Here is a 20,508-nt window from a genome sequence, read left to right as displayed (position 1 = left end):
AAGGGAAAGGGTCTCTCATCCCCTCTTCTCTCACTTGGACTTTTCCATTCAAACACAAGTTTAAGTTTAAGTTTGTTAAGACTTATAAACAGGGTAGTAAATATTAGATAAAAGAATGTTCAAAGTTCCAAATACCTCTTAGGTGGACATACTTGCCAACATTATAAGTTTTGAGTGTTACTGTCGTGGTGAGTTTATCTAATTAATAGTCATAGTTTGGTAGAAAATATGATAATTTGTGAGTTTGTATGACTTATTTAACTGTTTATTAATCTATTAATTAATTATAGGATGTGTTCCTATACAAGAATATAATACAGAATTACAATAAGTAGTTCAAACATCATAGAGTGTGTACTCACCAAAATATCTAATAAGAGATAGTGCATAATTTTCATATCATCAATTAATATTCAGTAAGAGGGCCATCACCTGAACTTCTTTTATTTGCTATAGATGAGACTATAGCCAAGTAAAGTAATGCCACATTTCTCCTACATTTATTTATTCACGTCGAAATTAAACGGGACATTTATGCTGATTATTAATAAGTAGCAAGCAAACAACAGTTACTTAAAGCCCTCTCCTTACATATATGTAATCTATGATCAGGAGAGTTTATTTATTTATGAAGCTAGCAATAGCATAAATGTCCGATTATGCCATAGAGCTTGTTTTCAGTCCCCACAATTGACGAATTGGTAGTTGACAGTGAGGTGGCCCTGTTGATAGCCGTTGCCATCAGTGTCCAGTTTTTTGAAAACACCAACAAAATCCAAATCCAGCCCTCCATTGCTGCATTGATCTACTATTCTCACTATTTGGTTTGCTCCGGTCCTTGTGTTTGTGACCTGCAATTAAATAATAACTCTTTCAATTGGTGCATACCAGTTACCAGACTAAATATACATATGCATGGTTATATTAATTAGTTGAGTTCATGGTTACTAAATCTCGTATTTGCAAGTGAATTGAATACTAATTTACTGATTTCACCGATGATTTATTGGTTCAAAACTTTATATCTAAATTAATATAAAAATGCCATTGTTCACCTTTATGGGTTAGATCGGGACAGACCAAGCTATTTTTTAAAACTATTATATATACATATTTTAAAAATGTATTTCACCTTTAAATTTAAAATAAATTTTATTTCTTTTATTTGGACATTAATTTATATTCATTTCAAAATTTGAAGAGTTACGTAATATAATTTAAATGAACAGACATGAAAAAAGGGTTAGAGGGAGGAGTTGGCTGTGACAGTACCGAAGGTAGCCTTTGTATTTATGAACAAAAGGGCAGCCCTCCAACTCCATGGAGTAAGGTTTAAAGAGTAATATGAATCTAACCCAATAAAATCAGACAATTTCGACTATTTCTTACTAGTTTAAACAAACAACTAAATTTATAAGAGTCATCACTGCCAGCAAACATTGGATTAACAAAGTTAGCATTAGGTATACAGAAATCTCACCCTCAAGCACTTCCCGCAGGAATCCCGGCCGCGAGGGCCAGCGGGGCCACAGAAGGCCGTCCATCCGTACTTTTTGCGCCACGCCAAGGGCTTGTCGGCGTCCCACGTCGAGCAGTAAGCGCTCACCGCCCTCAGGTCCCAATTGTTCTGCTGAGGGTTGTAGTAATGGTACGTTGCCCTCACGTTCGATGCGCTCTGCGCGGCCGCCAAAGCCACCACGCCCAGCAACACCACCGCCAACAGGCCTATCTTCTTTTCCATCTTCATTTCCTTAATGTGCTTGGATTCATTGACGAATTGCTTGCTTCAATATATAGAGAGATTTAAACAGGATATGTATGTGGTTGTTGAAATTACGAAACTAGCTAGCTATCTTTGATTGGATATGCAATTCCAAATTGAATTTTCTTTCTTGGGGAAAGAGTGATGGATACGTGGTCAAGCTCAAGCCATGAACTTGGTTGCAGGTCATCCAGGGCGACCTTCTTGTTGGGTTATCAATCTGGTAGTGGCTGACCTTGACTATTTTGGCATGGAGACGAAGGCTGCTGCTGCTGCATCATGAAATTTTAATTTATTCTATAAGCGCTGTAGCTTCACACTTATCTCGTATGGTTTTTATTCTATTTGCCTAAAATTTATTGTAATCTTCACATCAGAATTAGTCCCCCACCGTTAAACCCTGATGAAAAGAGAATATTTGAGCGACAGGAGAACACAGTGCACTACGCAAAATCTTTATTTTCTCTAATATATCCTAAATTAATGTGTTATCCCTCATAAAATTTTGGCAGCTTAATTGAGTCAGATCAATCCATCTTTATATCACTAAATCTAGGTTGCCCCAAGGCAAAACTAAGTTAGAATTAAGTAGGATAGAAAAGTCAAACTTCGAGCCAGCCAACCAAAACAAAGTTAGGCAATTAACGACTAGGCATTTTACAGATTTGAATTCTACCCCCTATTTGTGTACGGCTCTTAACCCTATTTATAAATGTATGTATATCTATGAGTAATGTGATGGGTGCTTCCTTCTTGTTGCTTTCTCGAAATCTAAATAATTCTTTTAAATTTTGGCATAATAGCTTTGATTGATTTGTGTGTATATGTTGCCGTTGCTATTATTAAAAAAATAGCGTTTTTATATTATAGAGAAAGAGATGATCGAGTGGAGAAATTTTTATAAATTATATTACCTTTGATTAATTTTTTAAAATTTATTATTTGTTTTTTAATTATTAAATTATGATTCATAAATAATAAAATTTATGTTTATATTTACTTAAAATAGATGATGAAACTTATAGTTATATTTGATTGAATAACTATTCTTTTATAATTCTCTATACTAATGATTATATTTATAAAAAGGTTCTTATATTTTTTATTTACATGTTTTTTCACCTATCGATTTTTTACATTTTTAAAAAATATTATTTTTTCATTTTCATTACTTATCATATCCATTAATTCTCCTTTTCTTTTCCTAGCATAATAAACACTTTTTTGAATTTAATTTTTACTTTTTTAATAAAAGATTAAATCAATGGCAAAAAAACCAATCATTCTACGAGTTTCTCAACCAATTAGTCAGTGTTAAAATTCACGTGTTAATTAAAATTTGACATCCTGTGCCTATAATAGAATTAGTCGTAATCAATGTAGAAAAGCAGCATTGATGATATGCCATAGCAAAGACTTTTTGGCACTACGTTTTGTTTGGAAGAAAATATAGATAAAGAATGGAATAAAATATAATAATAATAAAAAAACTAACAAAAAATTTGTTGCTCTTTAATTGTTTGGGAAGAAAGAAACCTAATATAATTTTATGCTGATTATTAATAAGTAGTGCAGGCATCATATATAGAGCGTGTACTCACCAAAATATCTAATCTACTCGAGATATATAATATGACATAGTGCGTAATTTTCATATCATCAATTATTTAGTAAGAGAGCCATCACCTGAACTTCTTTTATTTGCTATGGATGAGACTATAGCCAAGTAAAGTAATGCCACATTTCTCTTACATTTATTTATTCACGTCGAAATTAAACGGGACATTTATGCTGATTATTAATAAAAAGCAAGCAAACAACAGTTACTTAAAGCCATCTCCTTGCATATATGTAATCTATGATGAGGAGAGCTTATTTATTTATGAAGCTAGCAATAGCATAAATGTCCTATTAAGCCATACAGCTTGTTCTCAGTCCCCACAGTCGACGAAGTCGTAGTTGACAGTGAGGTGGCCCTGTTGATAGCCGTTGCCATCAGTGTCCAGTTTTTGGAAAACACCAGCATAATCCAAATCCAGCCCTCCATTGCTGCATTGATCTACTATTCTCACTATTTGGTTTGCTCCGGTCCTTGTGTTTGTGACCTGCAATTAAATAATAACTCTTTCAATTGGTGCATATATACCAGTTACCAGACTAAATATACATATGCATGGTTATATTAATTAGTTGAGTTCATAGTTACTAAATCTCGTATTGGCAATTGAATTGGCCGGAATACTAATTTACTGATTTCATATATGATTTATGTATTGGTTCAAAACTTTATATCAATATTAATCTAAAAATGCCATTGTTCACCCTTTATGGGTTAGATCGGGACAGACCAAGCTATTTTTTAAAACTATTATATATACATATTCTTAAAATATATTTCACCTTTAAATTTAAAATTAAATTTTAATTCTTATATTTGGACATTTATATTCATTTCAAAATTTGAAGAGTTACGTAATATAATTTAAATGAACAGACTCCGAGTTGGCTCTGGCACCAAGGGTGGCCTTTGTATTTATGAACAAAAGGGAAGCCCTCCAACTCCAAGGGAGTAAGGTTTAAAGAGTAATATGAATCTAATTGACTCTTTTCTTTTAATTGTAGGCAAAATACAAATATCTCATTAGTAAATGCAGCCAATGTTGCATGTGTTTTTATTGTTTCATAAAACTACATTTAAGTTTAACTATTAGTATATAATTTTCAACTTCTTTAAATATTAAACTATTGTAAAATTAGATTTAATTATTGTATACAATTAAATTTATATATTTATATAATTTTTAACATTTTTTAAAAATTTAAACAAGTTAGGTAGTTTAAGACCTAGAAATTAAAGCTCAACTCGATTGCTACAGTAACAGAGTGGGGCAGTGGGCCGACGCCCAATAGGCAAAAATAAATTTTTATAAATTGTTTGGACAAAAATAGATATCATAAAAAAAAAAATTCTTTTTGTGAACCAATAAAATCAGCCAATTTCGACTATTTCTTACTAGTTTAAAGAAACAACTAAATTTATAACAGTCATCACTGCCAGCAAACATTGGATTAACAAAGTAGCATTAGGTATGCAGAAATCTCACCCTCAAGCACTTGCCGCAGGCTTCCTGGCCTTGAGGGCCAACGGGGCCACAGAAGGCCGTCCATCCGTACTTTTGGCGCCACGCCAAGGGCTTGTCGGCGTCCCACCTCGAGCAGTAAGCGCTCACGGCCCTCAGGTCCCAATTGTTCTGCTCCGGGTTGTAGTAATGGTACGTTGCCCTCACGTTCGATGCGCTCTGCGCGGCCGCCAAAGCCACCACGCCCAGCAACACCACCGCCAACAGTCCTATCTTCTTCTCCATCTTCATTTCCTTAACGTGCTTGTCTTCATTGACGAATTGCTTGCTTCAATATATAGAGAAATTTAAACAGGATATGCATGTGGTGGTTGAAATTACGAAACTAGCTAGCTTTGATTGGATATGCAATTCCAAATTGAATTTTCTTTCTTGGGGAAAGAGTGATGGATACGTGGTCAAGTCATGAACTTGGTCGCCGGTCATCTGGGGCGACCTTCTTGTTGGGTTATCAATCTGGTAGGGGCTGGCCTTGACTATTTTGGCATGGAGACGAAGGCTGCTGCTGCTGCTACATCATGAAATTTTAATTTACTCTATAAGCAACCCATGTCTTACGCTGTAGCTTGCCTAAAATTTGTTGTAATCTTCACATCATAATCAGCGCCGGCTTAAGGGTTAGTGGGGTGGGGGGGGGGGGGGGGGGGGGGTTGGTTTGGGCGATAATTAATTTAATAACTTTTTTAAAAAATAATAAAAATTCTTAAAATTTTATTTTTTATTTTTTAAAACATAAAATCACTAATTAAAATTTTGTATTCTAGTTTAAAAAGTAAATATTTTTCAATTGATAATATAGATAAAAAAAATTATTTAAAAAATAAAAATTAAATAAGTAAAAAATGTGAAGAGTTTCCGACATTCCTATAAATTAAAAATTTACTTTTTTTTTTTATTTTTTTTATTACACAGATCAATGCAAATTCTTCATACTAAATTTCTGTCTTTCAAAGAATTATTTTATCAAATTATTTTCTTAAAATAATATTACTTCTTTTCTTTTCTTTTACTGTGCTACTAATTTATACCACATTATTCATTATTTAATATTAAAAAATAATTCATAGACTTAAAAAGTTAGAAACCTCCTTATCTAAATAGCATTTTACTATATATTGTTTAACATTAAAATATGATCAATGGATTTGGGGAGTTAGGGAATTTCATCATTCAAATAAAATAACAAAATAAATAAAGTATAAATTTAAAAAAATATCATAAAATAAAAATAATAATTTTAAATCTCAAAATATATAAAAATAGTAATTAATTATTAATTTTAGAGTCCCTCCTCCTTGGAAGCATAAGTTTAGGTGGCCTATGCCTTCAATGGATCCTGGTCATAATTAATCTCCTACCATTAATCTTGATAAAAAGAGAATATTTGAGTGACAGGAGAACTGTATATTATGCAAAATCTTTATTTTCTCTAATATATCCTAAATTAATGTGTTGTCCATCATAAAATTTTGGCAGCTTAATTGAATCAGATCGATCCATCTTTATATTATTAAATCTAGGTTGCCCCAAGGCAAAACTAAATTAGAATTAAGTAGGGTAGAAAAGTCAAACTTGAGCCAGCCAACCAAAACAAAGTTAGGCAATTAACCATTGGACATTTTACAGATTTGAATTGTCCCCCCCTACTTGTGTACGGCTAGGATTGCTTTACTGTGCTAGTTAGAAGATCAACCTCCCTACCTCACCCTAAGTTTTAGCCCAAACGAGAATGAAAAATATTTTTGATGTAAAATAAAAATATAAGATAAAGTATAAATTAAAAAATATAAAAATAAAGTGTAAATTAAAAAATATATATACAAATTAGAGAAGATAATTGAAATTGAGTACGGAGGAATTGGAGGTACTGTGAATTGGAGATCAAAATTGAAAGATATTGAACATAAAGATAAGGTATAAAAAAATAGAAGATTGTAAAGAGATTAAAAGAAAATAAAAATTGAAGAAAAAAATGCGAATTGGAGGAAGTCAAGCCATCGTAGACAAGGTGTAACAAAGTGACAGAACAAAGGAAGTAGACATCACAAAGAAAAATAGAGCAGCAACCCTCGCGAGTAATGGTCGTACGATAGAAGCAAAATTGTATTGCAAAAGCCACAAAGTTGAAGCAACAGACGGATGCGGGCGCAGATCCGATTCACACAAATCTGTTCTGGATCTCTTAGAAAGAGAACGATCGATGGCGATTGAGATACAGAACAATCAGCAATGACCACAAGTGTAATATCTCAAAATTTTGAAGACGATAATAATTATTAAATTTCGATATTTAGAGTCCGTATCGAATATTTGAGGATTTAAGGTAATCAAAGAATAGTAAAAATAATACTAATAATAATCATAAATGTGTAAATTATGCTAACTTAATTTAAATTAATGAATTAATATATAAATACACATATATATATTGCCAATGGTAGTAGAGATAATAATAATAAAAGAATAAACTTAATTAATTTAAATTAAATTAAATCAAATTAATTAATTTATGTATTTGTGTGGCTGTGTGCGCATGCTTGGAGGCCAAGAGTTGCACAGTGGCCATGGCTTTAAACAAAAACAGAGGAAAATAGAATGAGAGCTTGCGTGAGAGTGGGCCGAGAGATCGAGTGAGGGAGAGAGTTCAGTCGAGGGGGAGAAAGAAACAAAAACAAAGGAAGAGAGAATGAGAGCTGGCGTGAGAGTGGGCCGAGAGATCGGGTGAGGGAGAGAGCTCAGCCGAGAGGGAGAGAGAGAGAGAGAGAGCTCGAGGGCCAATCGGCCATGGCAGCCGCTGCCATGGCCGACGAGGAACAGCAACGGCTTGAAGAAGCCGCGGCCATGGGCGACGCGGAGCAGCAGCAGCAGTGGCGCGAGCGGCTGTGGGAAGCGGAGCTGGAGGTAGGGCTGGCCAGCGGTGCCGCTGGCCTAAAGAGGCGGCGGCAAGTGGCCGCTGGTGCACAGGGAGGAAGACGCGGGAAGAAGAAGAAAAAGAAAAGAAAGAAGAAAGGGAGAAGAAGAATGGCGCAAGAGCAGTGGGCGCGGGAAGAAGAAGAAGAAGGAGGAGGAAAAGAGAAGAGAAGAAAAGAAAAGAAAATAATAATAATAATAAAATAAAAAGAAGGAAAAATAAAGGAGTTTTGGAATTTTTCGGCATAGAAAATGATCAGGTACGTGGGTAAAAATTAGCAAAAGCGTTATATGATTAAATTATAAATTTTATGCGATTAGAATTAATTAATTTAAGTCCCGGTTGTGTTATCTGCTAGGAAATGTTTTAATTCGCATTGGGAGCACAAGAGAGGCCGAAGGCAGCTGGTTTCAGGCAAGCTCCTAACCCTCTCCTCGCGTTATTTATTTCCCGTGAAAGTTTTCTAGATTTCTTATATATTCCAAAACACTCCCTCACCTTGAGTTGGTTCCACGCATTAATAATAATACTCCGCATGGCAACCACCCTATGATTTATATGTTATTAATTAGGTTATTGTTGATGGAATAAGTTAAGCAAAGATATCTTTGTGTCTTTCATTTTGACCGTTACGGAGCTTTGTATCGCTCTATTTTCCTTGGGAATGATGCCGAACCTATTGGGTTAGGTTCTTAGAAGAGTTGATTATGGTTTAATGAGGTTTTGTTAATAATTTGTTATGAATGTGGAGATGGTTTTCTGTGTATGAGAAGAGACAAGAACATGAATGACATAATGATGTCTATGTTGTTATGGATAAAGTGAGTGAAATGATGAGTTTAAGTGACTAAGTTTAATGTTGTCTATGTGTGTCTTAAGGGTATGGGGTACAAAGCCACTAACTGTTAATTGTTGGTCGTGGCAGTGGATGGCTGGATGTATAGACGCCAGTCATCGACTGTTACGATAAGTGCTAGATGGGCCAAAAGAGCTAGTACTATCAGATTTCCGCCTTGGCTTGTGCATATCATGATGTGTGTGTTGCATAGGGATTGTGTTGCATTCACTTGGGGACATGATTTTTGTATGTGATAGGAAGTGTGAGCATCTGCATGACCCGGTTGGTTTAAGAGATAACTTGGGTTCTTTAGGTGAGCTGGTGCATTTAGAAGCATATCGCATGTGTGAATTCTTATGTGTGGGCATAGCATGGCCTGATGCTTGACTTATGGGGGCCTTGTCATCACGTTTATGCTACAAAAGCCGTTGCATTTCTTATTTGTTGCACTGTATGGTGAGAATGTGCGTTTTAAGTGATAAGTATGGGTGGTAGGCATGGTCACGGTAAGACCTTGGGGTGAGACCCATGGCAGCGTGATCCATGATGTGGCCACGGTAAGACCTTGGGGTGACATCCACAGCGGCGTGGTCCACGATAAGACCTTGGGGTGAGATCCACGGCAACTTAAAGACCTTGGGGTGAGACCCACGGCAACTTAAAGATCTTGGGGTGAGACCCACGGCAACAGAGTATGTTGTGAGCGACAGGAATGGACATGTAAGGGAAATGGTATAGAATAGTAGCCTATAGAAGGCTGTCAACAGGTATGTATGTTGGACTTGGGTGCCAGTGTGTGTTTTATGTAGGCCCCAATGACCGTTTATGTGAGATTTATTATATGTTTGTGCATCTAGAAATAGGGCAGGTATTGGGCATGGCATGACATGACGTTGCATTGGCATGATTTGTATGGGGTGTCATGGGAAAAGTCATATCCTAAACCTATAGCCTTTCTTTCCAGAGCTTGTTGAGTCTCGCAACTCATGATTGTTTTCCATCATTCCAGGTCAGCATATCCTGAGATAGCAGGTACGTTCAGCGGAGTTTGGGTCCAGGCTGTCGTGTCATGGTAGCAAGTGCAGAGCTCTCCCGAAACTAGATCCTGGGTGTCATTGTACGTGTGTTAAAGTTAATGTTTTATGTTGAGATATATGTGTATTATGTAAGCCAAATAGGCTCACGGTAATCGGCTGTGTAATGACGATTATGAGACGTGATATAAAAGAAAGATTATGACTTAAATAAGGGTTATGCGTGAGTTGTAGTCGTGTTATTGTTTGGTATCATTTTAGTAATGACCCTCTCACGGATCCTCTTTGTGCACGAGGAGGCTCCGGGAGGCGAGCCGTTACAACAAGAGGGAACACAACCTTCGATGAGGCTTGATTTTCGCGATTCAACGGCGAGGGAGCAACAAGCTCTAATGCACGACGAGGGAACTTTGGGATTCGAAAATGCAAAGAAAAAGAAGATTGAACTAAACACTTGATCGATCATTGGAAACACATTTCTTGCAATTTTCTGTAATTTGCAAAACACCCCCGAAACATTTTACAAATTACATAAATGGCTCGAAAAATGTTTTGAGCCAATTTTTCCATTCCCGAAACAAAAAATAATTTGAAAACGTCAAAACGATGTATGCGAGCCATTTTCATGCTTCAGAGGTCTTAGCTCCTTTAGTTTTGGGGTGTGCTAGTTAGAAGATTAACCTCTCCATGTCTTAGCTCCTTTTAGTTAGAAAATCAACCTCTTTATCTTAGCTGTTTTAGTTTTGAACTATGAAATTTTATTTAAGCAAAATATATATATATATATATTGAACTCTAGACCTTTTAAGTCTATGTTTGAAAGAGAAATGTAATTTTATTTAAGCAAAAAAAAAATCTTGAACTCAAGACCTTTTAAGTCTATGTTTGAAAGAGAAATGTGATAAAAGGATAAGATGGTACATAACAAAAAAAAGTAAAATTGTTATTCTCTCATGATCATCTGGAAACATGAACCATAAATAGATGTAATATAATTTTATTCCATTTAGATAAAGAATAGAAACAAACTAAATATAGTAAAACCAATAAGAATATTCATAAATATTTTTCTTTCTCCTCCCATATTCTCAAAATCAACAGGTAAGAAAAATAAGGAGAACCAAGAGGGCATCATGTAAGTACTCTTGCCCCCCCCCCCCCCCCCCCCCGCCCCCGGGATAAATAGGCTACTCACTCCTACAATGTCCAACTTTTGAGATAACCATCCATTGCCTACTTTATTTGACTAAAAATAGAATTGAGTTAGTCTTAGAATAAAAATAAAAATAAAAAAGATTGGTCTTGAGACTAGATTGGTAATTACGTCCGCTTTCCAAAGGTTACCTCAAATAGACAAAAAGTCATGATTATAAGAAAGAAGAAAAAAATGGCGAAGAAAAATGTTTCTTCGTTTATAATTTTTTATTCATAATTTCTAGAGTAAATATCATACATCATCTATAAGATTTGACCAAATTAAATCAAAAATATCACCCGTTGCCCTTTTTGCTAAAAAAACGTCTAAAATAATTATTTTATCTTTATTTTTATATTAACCCAATCTTTATTTATTTTTTTTTTTCTCTCATCTCTTTTTTTCACTTTGGCAATTGACTAGCCATTATCTTTGGTATGTAGTATCTCTTTCACTTTTTTTTTTATCAATTCACTCTCTTGTGTCATCTTCTCACCCCTTCCTAGTTCTTCAACAATCAAATTTCTCGCCAAACAAATATGACAAAATTAGGGGCGAATCTAGAAATTTATATAGGGAGAGGCTGAATTTTTTTTTTTAACTTATAAAATTATATATTACAGATTTTGGGGTGGGCTGTAATTTTTTTTAAGACTAATTTATTATTAAAAATTATTTTTTATATTAAAAATTAAGCACAGGACAGCTTAAGCGTAGATCCATCGCTGGACAAAACCCTAAAGGGATTTAGTTAGCTAAGAACAACGACTTTCTTTCTTCATATATCTATCTCTATTTATCTTGTCATCAATGAGGTTTCTCTCTCTCTCTATATATATATATTTCTATAACTATCTCATCTCTATATCTTAGTCTATCTAATCTATATCTATATTCCAATTAAAACACCTATATTAGATGGGCTCAAATTGAATGACAATGGAGTTTCTTCCCTATCATTGATGGTTGGTGAAATTTGGAGCCTAAAGCAATGGCTCCTACACCAACTATTGACTATCTATCGAATGGTCAATAATGAGGGAGAAACTTCATCTCCCCTTGTTCTTCTCCCTCGATGTGTATGGTGGTGGTTGACTGGTGATAGTTACTAACCAGACTTATTATTTTATTTATTATTATTTTTGTATAATTACAAAAAGTGGGAGAAGAGGAACATTTTGAAAATTTAAAAATGTTTTAAGAGTAATTAATTAATGGTAAGAGGTTTATTATTCATAGTATATAAAGTCAAGAGATGTCAATAATATAAAAACATAGAAATAATGAGTATAATTTTATTGTGTGAAATTTATTCTAATTTACAATAGAATAAAAATAATGTAATGATAATATTTTTAAAAGTAATAGGAAGATATATATATATATATATATAATTTATTGAGAAGTTGGCATTGGTTCCGTGCACAATCCATTAATTGGAGCATAAAATTCAATGAATTGAGTACCAACGACAAGCGCCTTCGTCAAATACAATAAAAAAAAGCCGTGATTGAGTGGGAGACCCCCATGTGGGTGACTAATTCAGCTTTTGTTTGCATTCATCACATGCGTGCTGTTGGAATGGGAAGGTTCCAATCTTGAGCCACACTTATCCTCTTCTTGACTGACTGCAATCCGTTCCACTCCTTTCCATCCAACCAATCATCTTTATGATCTAAACGTTCCCCACCCTTCACTACTCTTTCCCAACAAAAGCTTCTTGGGGCCCAATTATGCCTCAATTGCTCACTTGTATTCCTCAACCAACATCCATGTTGGAAAAGGGAAACTTAATGCCAGGCCTTTTTGAATTATTCACAAAAAAGCTTTTCGAATTAATTTTTTAATTTTATTTTATCACCCTTAAATATCTATTATATTTTTGTGATGTACATATATATAATTCACAAACTAACACCAATAACTTAAAATGGTAAAATAAAGATCAGAGAAAATAATATGTCATAATTTTGAGGAGCTAATGATCATATTTCTTAATAGTCTAGAAATTTTCTTATGTATCAAGTAAATTTTAGGCAACACTCATTAAAAATTTAAATAAATAAAACTCTCAAATCAATGACACTCATCGTTACTGTCTTTCCACATGCCACTATCGCCCCTCCAAACTTATCACTGGATTCTGCCCTACATGTCTACACAAACTCCTTGTCAGCATCGACTATCTTTAACTATCGTTATCGTCACAATTAAAACTCTAATTCCCATTAAGAATTCAACAACTTTTCTTTCTATTTTTTTAATTTTTTTTTCACTTTCAAGTGCCCAATCTCTCTCCAATATTCAAATACCAAAATCACCGCAACCACCACCACTCAATCATAGGTCAACCACTGTAACCACCACCACAACTTCAATCACCAACAATTTGAGAAATTGTTTTTTTTTTATAAGGGGTAATATGTAAAAATTAATCTAATATGTTAGAGAGATTTAAACATACATGTCACCATTAATTAAGCTGTTAGCTCTCAGCTAATAAATAAACTTAAAGTGACAAAAAAATAATTGAAGAAGAGAAAAAAAAAATTAGTTGAGGGGATAAAGATCACAATTTTTAATAGTTTAAGTACTCCTATGTATTAAGCTCTTAGAATATCTTTCTCATTCACTGTTCATGTAATTCACACTTTAACAAAGGCTAACGTCAAAAATTTAAGGTAATGAAAAAAATAATTGAAAGAAAAAATTTATCAAAATTTTAGTTGAGATGTTAAAATCATATTTATAAATATATAGTTCAAGAACCCTTTACGTGTTAAGTCAAAAAAAAAAAACATTCTATAAGTGAATTCAAAAGAATTATCATGTATCGTAAGTCTTTGGATGACTAATAATTAGTATCTTTTATGCTTGAAGGTTTGTATTTTTACTCATACAAATAAATTGATATTGCCACATTGTATATGTGATTCCTTTTGGTTGGACTCAATGCTAATCATTAATGAGGTAGCTAAGATTCACCATGCCATGTCACCTTTACTCGCTCTTTGGTTGTTAAAATTGAAATTTTAAATGAGATTTGAAAAAAAATTTATAAAATTAAATTATAAATTTAGATCGTAAAATTATAAGATTTTACAAATAATTAAAAATATATTTTAATTTATGTAAATATAAGTTTATAATGATAAAATTTTATTAAAAAATAAATTAATATTACTTAATAATATAATTATTTCAACTTTATTCCTTATTATTAATGAAATACATATTGCGTATTTTAAAATAATTTTATCTATTAATTTTAAAAATACTAAATAATATGATATTTTTAAAGTCCATTTATCATCATTTATCCGTTCATAATAAAATTTTTAAATATTAGTACATATAATATAAATTCTCATAAGTTATATAAGTCATAACCTAATATAAATAAAAACAATACACATTAGTAAACTTCTACATTACAAGCAATAATCTTAATATATATTAAAGTAGAAGAGTAGCTGCACAAAATTTTTCCGCCCAAAATCAACTTCTATTTTTTTTTAAAAAAAATAAATTAATATTTAAAAGGTATACACAATTTTTTTGGGATAATCATTAATTAGCTGCAGTTTCTATGCCATTATATTAATTATTCACTACCACTATTAATCAGTTGGAATAATTAGACAATTAATATTTTAAATTTATATTGTTATTAAAATAAGACACCATTTAATTTTTAATATGATCTTCACACTTCCTAACAGTCATATATTTTGGGATAATCAAATAAAATTAATTTAATTACAAATTTTATGCAATTAAATTAATTATTCACTCTCATTATTAATTAAATAATTAATATTTTAAATTTTTATTGTTATTAAAATGAAAACATAACAAAGTATGCTCCATATCAAGTTAAAGCACTAGAAAAGTAAACACAACCATAACTCTCACGTCTAGTAGCTTCACGATTTTTTTTTTTTTTTTGTGTGTGTGTGTTTGCTCTTTTGGGTTTTTATTGGTTTAATTTTTTTTTGTTTTTCAAAAAATAAATTAATATTTAAATTTTCTATTATTATTATTTAAAATAACACTTCATTTAAAAGGTATACTCAATTTTTTTGGGATAATCATTAATTAACTAGATGCAGCTTCTACGCCATTATATTAAGTATTCACTATCATTATTAATCAACTGGAATAATCAAGCAATTAATATTTTAAATTTATATTATTATTAAAATGAGACATCATTTAGTTTTCAATGTGACCTTTAGATTTCTTAACAGTCACACATTTTAGGATAAGCTGGGCAACTTCTATGCAATTACATTAATTATTCACTATCAATACTAATCATATAATTAATAATTAATATTTTAAATTTCAACAGTTATCTTAATATATAAAGTAGCAGATTTCCTACACAGTTTTTCTCCAAAAAGTTGCCTCTAAAATTTGCATTAAATTTACACAGGTTTTCTAATACTATTAATTAATCAAAAATAAATATTTTATGTCATATATTCTCATCAATTAATTTCTCAATCAATCAAAAATAAATATTATTTCTGATAAATATGAATAGACACCTTAAACTATTAATTAAGTCATAAAAAACCATCTATTTGTATAAAATCTTATCTTTTTTTATATAATATATTAAATAAATTATAATAGTTTACAAATATTTTTTCTCTCCAAAAATTAATTTGCCAAACTATTTTTTGTCTCTAAAATTTGTATTAAATTTGCAAGGGTTTTTCAATACTATCTTAATATATATTAAAGTAGTAGAGTTATTGTAAACATTTTCCTGTCCAAAAGCTACTTCTAAAATTTGTATTAGTTTTTCATTGTTATTAATTAATTAAAAATAAATATTATTTCTAAAAATATATGAATAGACAACTTAAACTATTAATTAAGTAATAAAAAATCATCCATATTTTTTAATATTTTCAATGTTTTCTTATTATTGCATAAATTAAATTTTAATAGTATAAATCAAAATCCATATTTTCAATATTATGGCACATAGTTTCTTGCCAAAAAGTTATCTTTAGTTTTTTTTTTTTTTAGGAAGTAATATTCATTTCAATTAAAAACGTGTTATTGAATCCCTCTGAAAACATATTATGCAACATTTAAATTCTGAACTATTCGATTTTCGCGTATAGACTGCTCTATTATCTGATATTAAAATTTAGAAAGTGTGTATTAGCAATAACCAATGAGTTTTTCAATGTTATTAATTAATCAAAAATAAATATTTTCTATCATATTTTCTTATCAATTAATCTCTCAATCAATCAAAAATAAATATTATTTATGAAAAAAATAAATATTATTTATGAAAAATATGAATAGACAACTTAAACTATTAATTAAGTCATAAAAATCCGTCCATATCTTTTAATGTTTTAATATTTTCAATGATTTGTTATTATTGCATAAATAAAATTTCAATAGTATAAAGCAAAATCCATATTTTCAATATTATTGCACATAGTTTCTTGTCAAAAAGTTACCTTTAGTTTTTTTTTTTTTTCAGAGAATAATATTCCTTCCAATTAAAAACGTGTTATTAAATCCCTTTGAAAACATGTTATGCAATATTCAAATCATGGACTGTTCAATTTTTGCATATAGACTATTCTATTATCTGATATTGAAAATTGAAAAACATGCATCAGCAATACTATCCAATGGATTTTTCAATGTAATTAATTAATCAAAAATAAATATTTTCTATCATATATTCTCATCAATTAATTCCTCAATCAATCAAAAATAAATATTATTTATAAGAAATATGAATAGACAACTTAAACTATTAATTAAATCATAAAAAATCATCCATATTTTTTAATGTTTTGTTATTATTGCATAAATTAAATTTCAATAGTATAAATCAAAATCTATATTTTCAATATTATTGCACACAGTTTCCCGCCAAAAAATTGTCTTTGGGTTTTTTTTTCAATAAATAATATTCCTTCCAGTTAAAAATGTGTTATATATTGAATCCCTTTGAAAATGTGTTATGCAATATTCAGATTCTAAATTGTTTGATTGTCGCACATAGATTGCTCTATTATCTTATATTAAAAATTAGAAAGTGTGTATCAGGACATAAGGTCTTCATTTCAAGGATGTCATTGACTCCATCGGATTCAAGATTGTCGTTCAAGTTTCAGAGAAGACAATTTTTTTTTATTGTATTATACGCTATGACCATCAACAAAAGTTAGGGGCAATCATTATTGCATGTAGGACTTTATTTGAAAAAATCAGTATTCAGTCATGGTCAATTGTACGTAGTTGTATCAAGAATTACAAGTTGAAATGATTTAAAGATACTAATATGTGATAAGGAATGAAAACAAACAAACTCAACCACAAATGTTGTATTCAAAGGAGTTTTTAAAATTTTGTAATATTTAATCTTATTATAAATTTCATTTCTTATGATATTTATAATTTAATAAATCTAAATTATGATATTTTCAATATTTATTGAAAGTTCATATATTTTTTATGTCTCTATTTGTGAATTTATTTTCTGTGCATCACACGGGGGAAAGAACTAGTTATAATAAAAACTCTAACAAACATTCAATTCTTTAAAGAAACTAATAATAATTCACTTTCAAATTAAAGAAACTAACAATAATCAAATTAATGAAGACAGATGAAGAAGAAACAAATAAAGTTGTAATGGACAGGGATCATTGAATCCAATCAAGAAATTGCAAAAAAAAAAAAAAGAAAAAAATGAAAAAATTGCAAAAGAATAAACATATGAAGTTGCATATCCCTTTATCGATGATGGTATCAAACAATTGGAGTTATGAATTGATTCGTGTTACATGGAAACGATGGTATCTAGCAAGCGAGTATAGAAACATCAATTCGTGTTTGTGAATTGACAGCGACTCAACCAGTAGTTTGTGTTTGTGAATTGATATAGCGGCACTGAGCAATCGAAGTTGTGAATCAATGATGATACATCGAGTAGCCATGTGATAAGGGGAAACAATAAAAGGTTGTGATGAATGTGCTTGAGAGAGATAAGGGTTAGCAGAGGTAGAGGGTATCCCTCGAATTAGAATTAATACTATGCTAGTTGGAGATAAAAAAAATTAACTTTTTTATATAAGAAAACTAAAATTAGTAAAATTATTGTCTAACTCGGAATTCTATTGATTTTATCTAGTTAAATAGGGATTTATTCCGATTTTATTATAATTTAAATTTTATATGGACGTTGAATTATTTAGAGATTTTAATTTTTGGCTCATAAAATCATAGAAATTGAATTGAAAATTTAACAACCATGTTTTTTTTTTTTTTTCCTTTACCTTTTACATAGTTACGTATGGAAAGATGGGATGCTTTTAGCCATTAGTGAAAAGACTGAAAGCGATTAGAGAAATACTATTTAAATATAAAAATTTAAGATTTTGTATCATATTTTTTATATTGAAAATTAAAAGATTATTAATAATTATTCATTATATAATAAATAATAAAAATATAAATAATGAATGATGATTTTCTGCTCATTGATAATAAACAGCACATAAAGTCAAAACAGTATTTGCGAAAAGCGAATGAATGATGAGACTCTCAAACAAAGCAACGCGACGGAAGAGCTTTCCATACATAATAAAAGATAAAAGGAAAAGGCAGATGTGTGATTGGGCGGCTGCCAATTTGCCAGTTGGGCTTCAAAAAGCAACCCCCAAAACGTTGAACCTGGCCGCCTGGCTGGCTGGCTGGCTAATAATTAAATTACCAAGTAAAAGTAATCATCTCATATAAAATAAAATTTCATAATAATAATAATAATAATAATCAAACTTCTCTTCTGCACGACCACCGTCCGGACAAACCCATCGTCTCATCTACAAATTTGTTTACGAAACCCTAATCTCTCTTTCTCCAGATCATACTCCAAGTAAATATTTTGTTGCTGGTAATTTCCCAAAATTATCGACGGCCCTCCCGCCAACTCCGGCGCATCAGGGTCGTCGTCGGTCACGATCGTCAGACACACGGCCCCAAGCCCATCCACGATTGAAAAATAGTCAGCCGCCGGCAGCGCCATTTCTGCTCCACCTTTAAAATGAAAAACCAGTTCCGAATACTTCACCGATTTTTCCTCGGAAAACTTATAACACGGCCTTAATCCTGTCTTCTTTTCAACGTCAGTCGCGCGGCTATAGTTCGCCATTTGCTTTGTGAACTCCTGGGCCACCACTTCGAACACCTTCTTCTCCATGAACGTGAAGGTGGTGCCGGAATCCACCATGGTCCCGCCGTTGCCGTCGGATCCTGGGACCAGAAACCTGTACGGAACCTTCAAGTGTTTGCCACCGACGGAAATTTTCCGGAGGTTTACGTAATAGTATTCCTGAAATGCCGAGTTTGACGCTGCTTTGTTCTTGATAAATCTGGTGTAACTCAAGCCACTGGTCTCCCCGTCGCCGGAATCAGATCTCCCGGTCAAAACCATTTCACTGCTCTTAGGCTTGTCATCGAAATCATGTGACTGGAGACAGTACGAGAACTTCTTGAGACCCATCTGCGCCGGCAGCGACTCAGGGCCGCGCCCGAATCCGGCAATGCCGGAAGGCTGATTGCTCGAGAAAACAGAGCATCCAACGACGAAACCTTTCACGGCCTTATCAGGGAATCGAAGAGTTTCGGAGAGAAGAAGACCCGAAGTGGATCCGGACCCGTATTCAAGCCCATACGGCGGACATGTCTCAGTTGTACAGTTTAAAGGGGCAACGTCGCCGAAAACCCACCGGCATTTTGGGTTTTTACACGACAAAATCTTCACCGATGACGACAACTTGGGAATATAAGTTGGAATTTTTGCGGGGTTTACGTTTTCGAAGTTGCATTGGTTGCAAACGTAGCGATGGGTGCATGGGAACCAAACGAGGCTGCTGCCTGTGTCCATGATGAAAGGAAGGGTCTGTGGCGGCGTGCCGAAGCTGAGAGAGAGCGAGTAGCCGCCATAGCCACGAGCCAAGAGATGTGCTTTGGTTGGGGAAGAATGGTTTTCGTGGCGGTGCTTGAGGTGGTGGGCTCTGGCTATGGATAAAGAGGCGAGGTGGTTGAGCCTCTGCAATGGGTTTTTGTGATGGGATTTGGTGAGTGGTGAGAGAGGAAGGGTTATGGTGGCTGCGGGTGGTTTGACGTCTGTGGAGGGAGAAGCTGAGGTGAGGAGGAGAATGGAGAGGAGAAAGGGAAGCAAGAGAAGAAAAGGTGCAGCCATCGCCATGGAGATGTTTGAGCTTTGTGATGAATGAGGTGACATCAAGGCCAATTGTCTTCTTTTATCTTCTTATCTTCCCTTGCGCCACCATTGATCAAATAGCCAGTTGTACAGAAATCAAAGGGAATGAATTTTATACAAAATTAATCCATCCATCAATAATGATACTTATATACATTTGTGTATACGATCGATGTACAACCGTTATTACATTGTAAAACTTTTATATAAAATTAAATCTTCCATTTCAAATCACTAAAAAAATGAACAAAGGGAAGCCTAACAAAAAGGTGGAAATTGCAAAAAGTAACCCCCCACAAATAGAAAATTCGTTTTTAACCCCTTTTTGACAAAAAAACGTTTTTACCCCCTACA

The 20,508-nt window shown here is 32.6% G+C and overlaps 3 protein-coding genes across 3 annotated transcripts; all 3 read right to left on the bottom strand.

Moving 5' to 3' along the window:
• Positions 1-412: 412 nt before the first annotated feature.
• On the bottom strand, positions 413-1,804 carry LOC127790512 (pathogenesis-related protein PR-4A-like). Its single transcript, XM_052320055.1, has 2 exons — positions 1,481-1,804; positions 413-851 (listed from the first exon to the last, which is right to left on the bottom strand). The coding sequence occupies exons 1-2, from the start codon at positions 1,745-1,747 to the stop codon at positions 678-680; spliced, it is 441 nt and encodes a 146-aa protein (XP_052176015.1). The 5' UTR covers positions 1,748-1,804; the 3' UTR covers positions 413-677.
• Positions 1,805-3,489: 1,685 nt separating this feature from the next.
• LOC127790511 (pathogenesis-related protein PR-4-like) lies at positions 3,490-5,163 on the bottom strand. Its single transcript, XM_052320054.1, has 2 exons — positions 4,867-5,163; positions 3,490-3,867 (listed from the first exon to the last, which is right to left on the bottom strand). Exons 1-2 carry the CDS (start codon positions 5,131-5,133, stop codon positions 3,694-3,696), a joined length of 441 nt encoding a protein of 146 aa, XP_052176014.1. The 5' UTR covers positions 5,134-5,163; the 3' UTR covers positions 3,490-3,693.
• A 13,500-nt stretch (positions 5,164-18,663) lies between these two features.
• On the bottom strand, positions 18,664-20,263 carry LOC127789522 (probable aspartyl protease At4g16563). Its single transcript, XM_052318404.1, has one exon. It carries the CDS (start codon positions 20,173-20,175, stop codon positions 18,748-18,750), a length of 1,428 nt encoding a protein of 475 aa, XP_052174364.1. The 5' UTR covers positions 20,176-20,263; the 3' UTR covers positions 18,664-18,747.
• Between the last annotated feature and the right edge of the window lie 245 nt (positions 20,264-20,508).

The sequence above is a fragment of the Diospyros lotus genome, chromosome 14 (genome assembly GCF_014633365.1).
Source record: "Diospyros lotus cultivar Yz01 chromosome 14, ASM1463336v1, whole genome shotgun sequence".
Taxonomy (NCBI): domain Eukaryota; kingdom Viridiplantae; phylum Streptophyta; class Magnoliopsida; order Ericales; family Ebenaceae; genus Diospyros; species Diospyros lotus.
The sequence above is the reverse complement of the archived record's forward strand: the minus strand, read 5'-3'. Positions and strand labels throughout refer to the sequence as shown.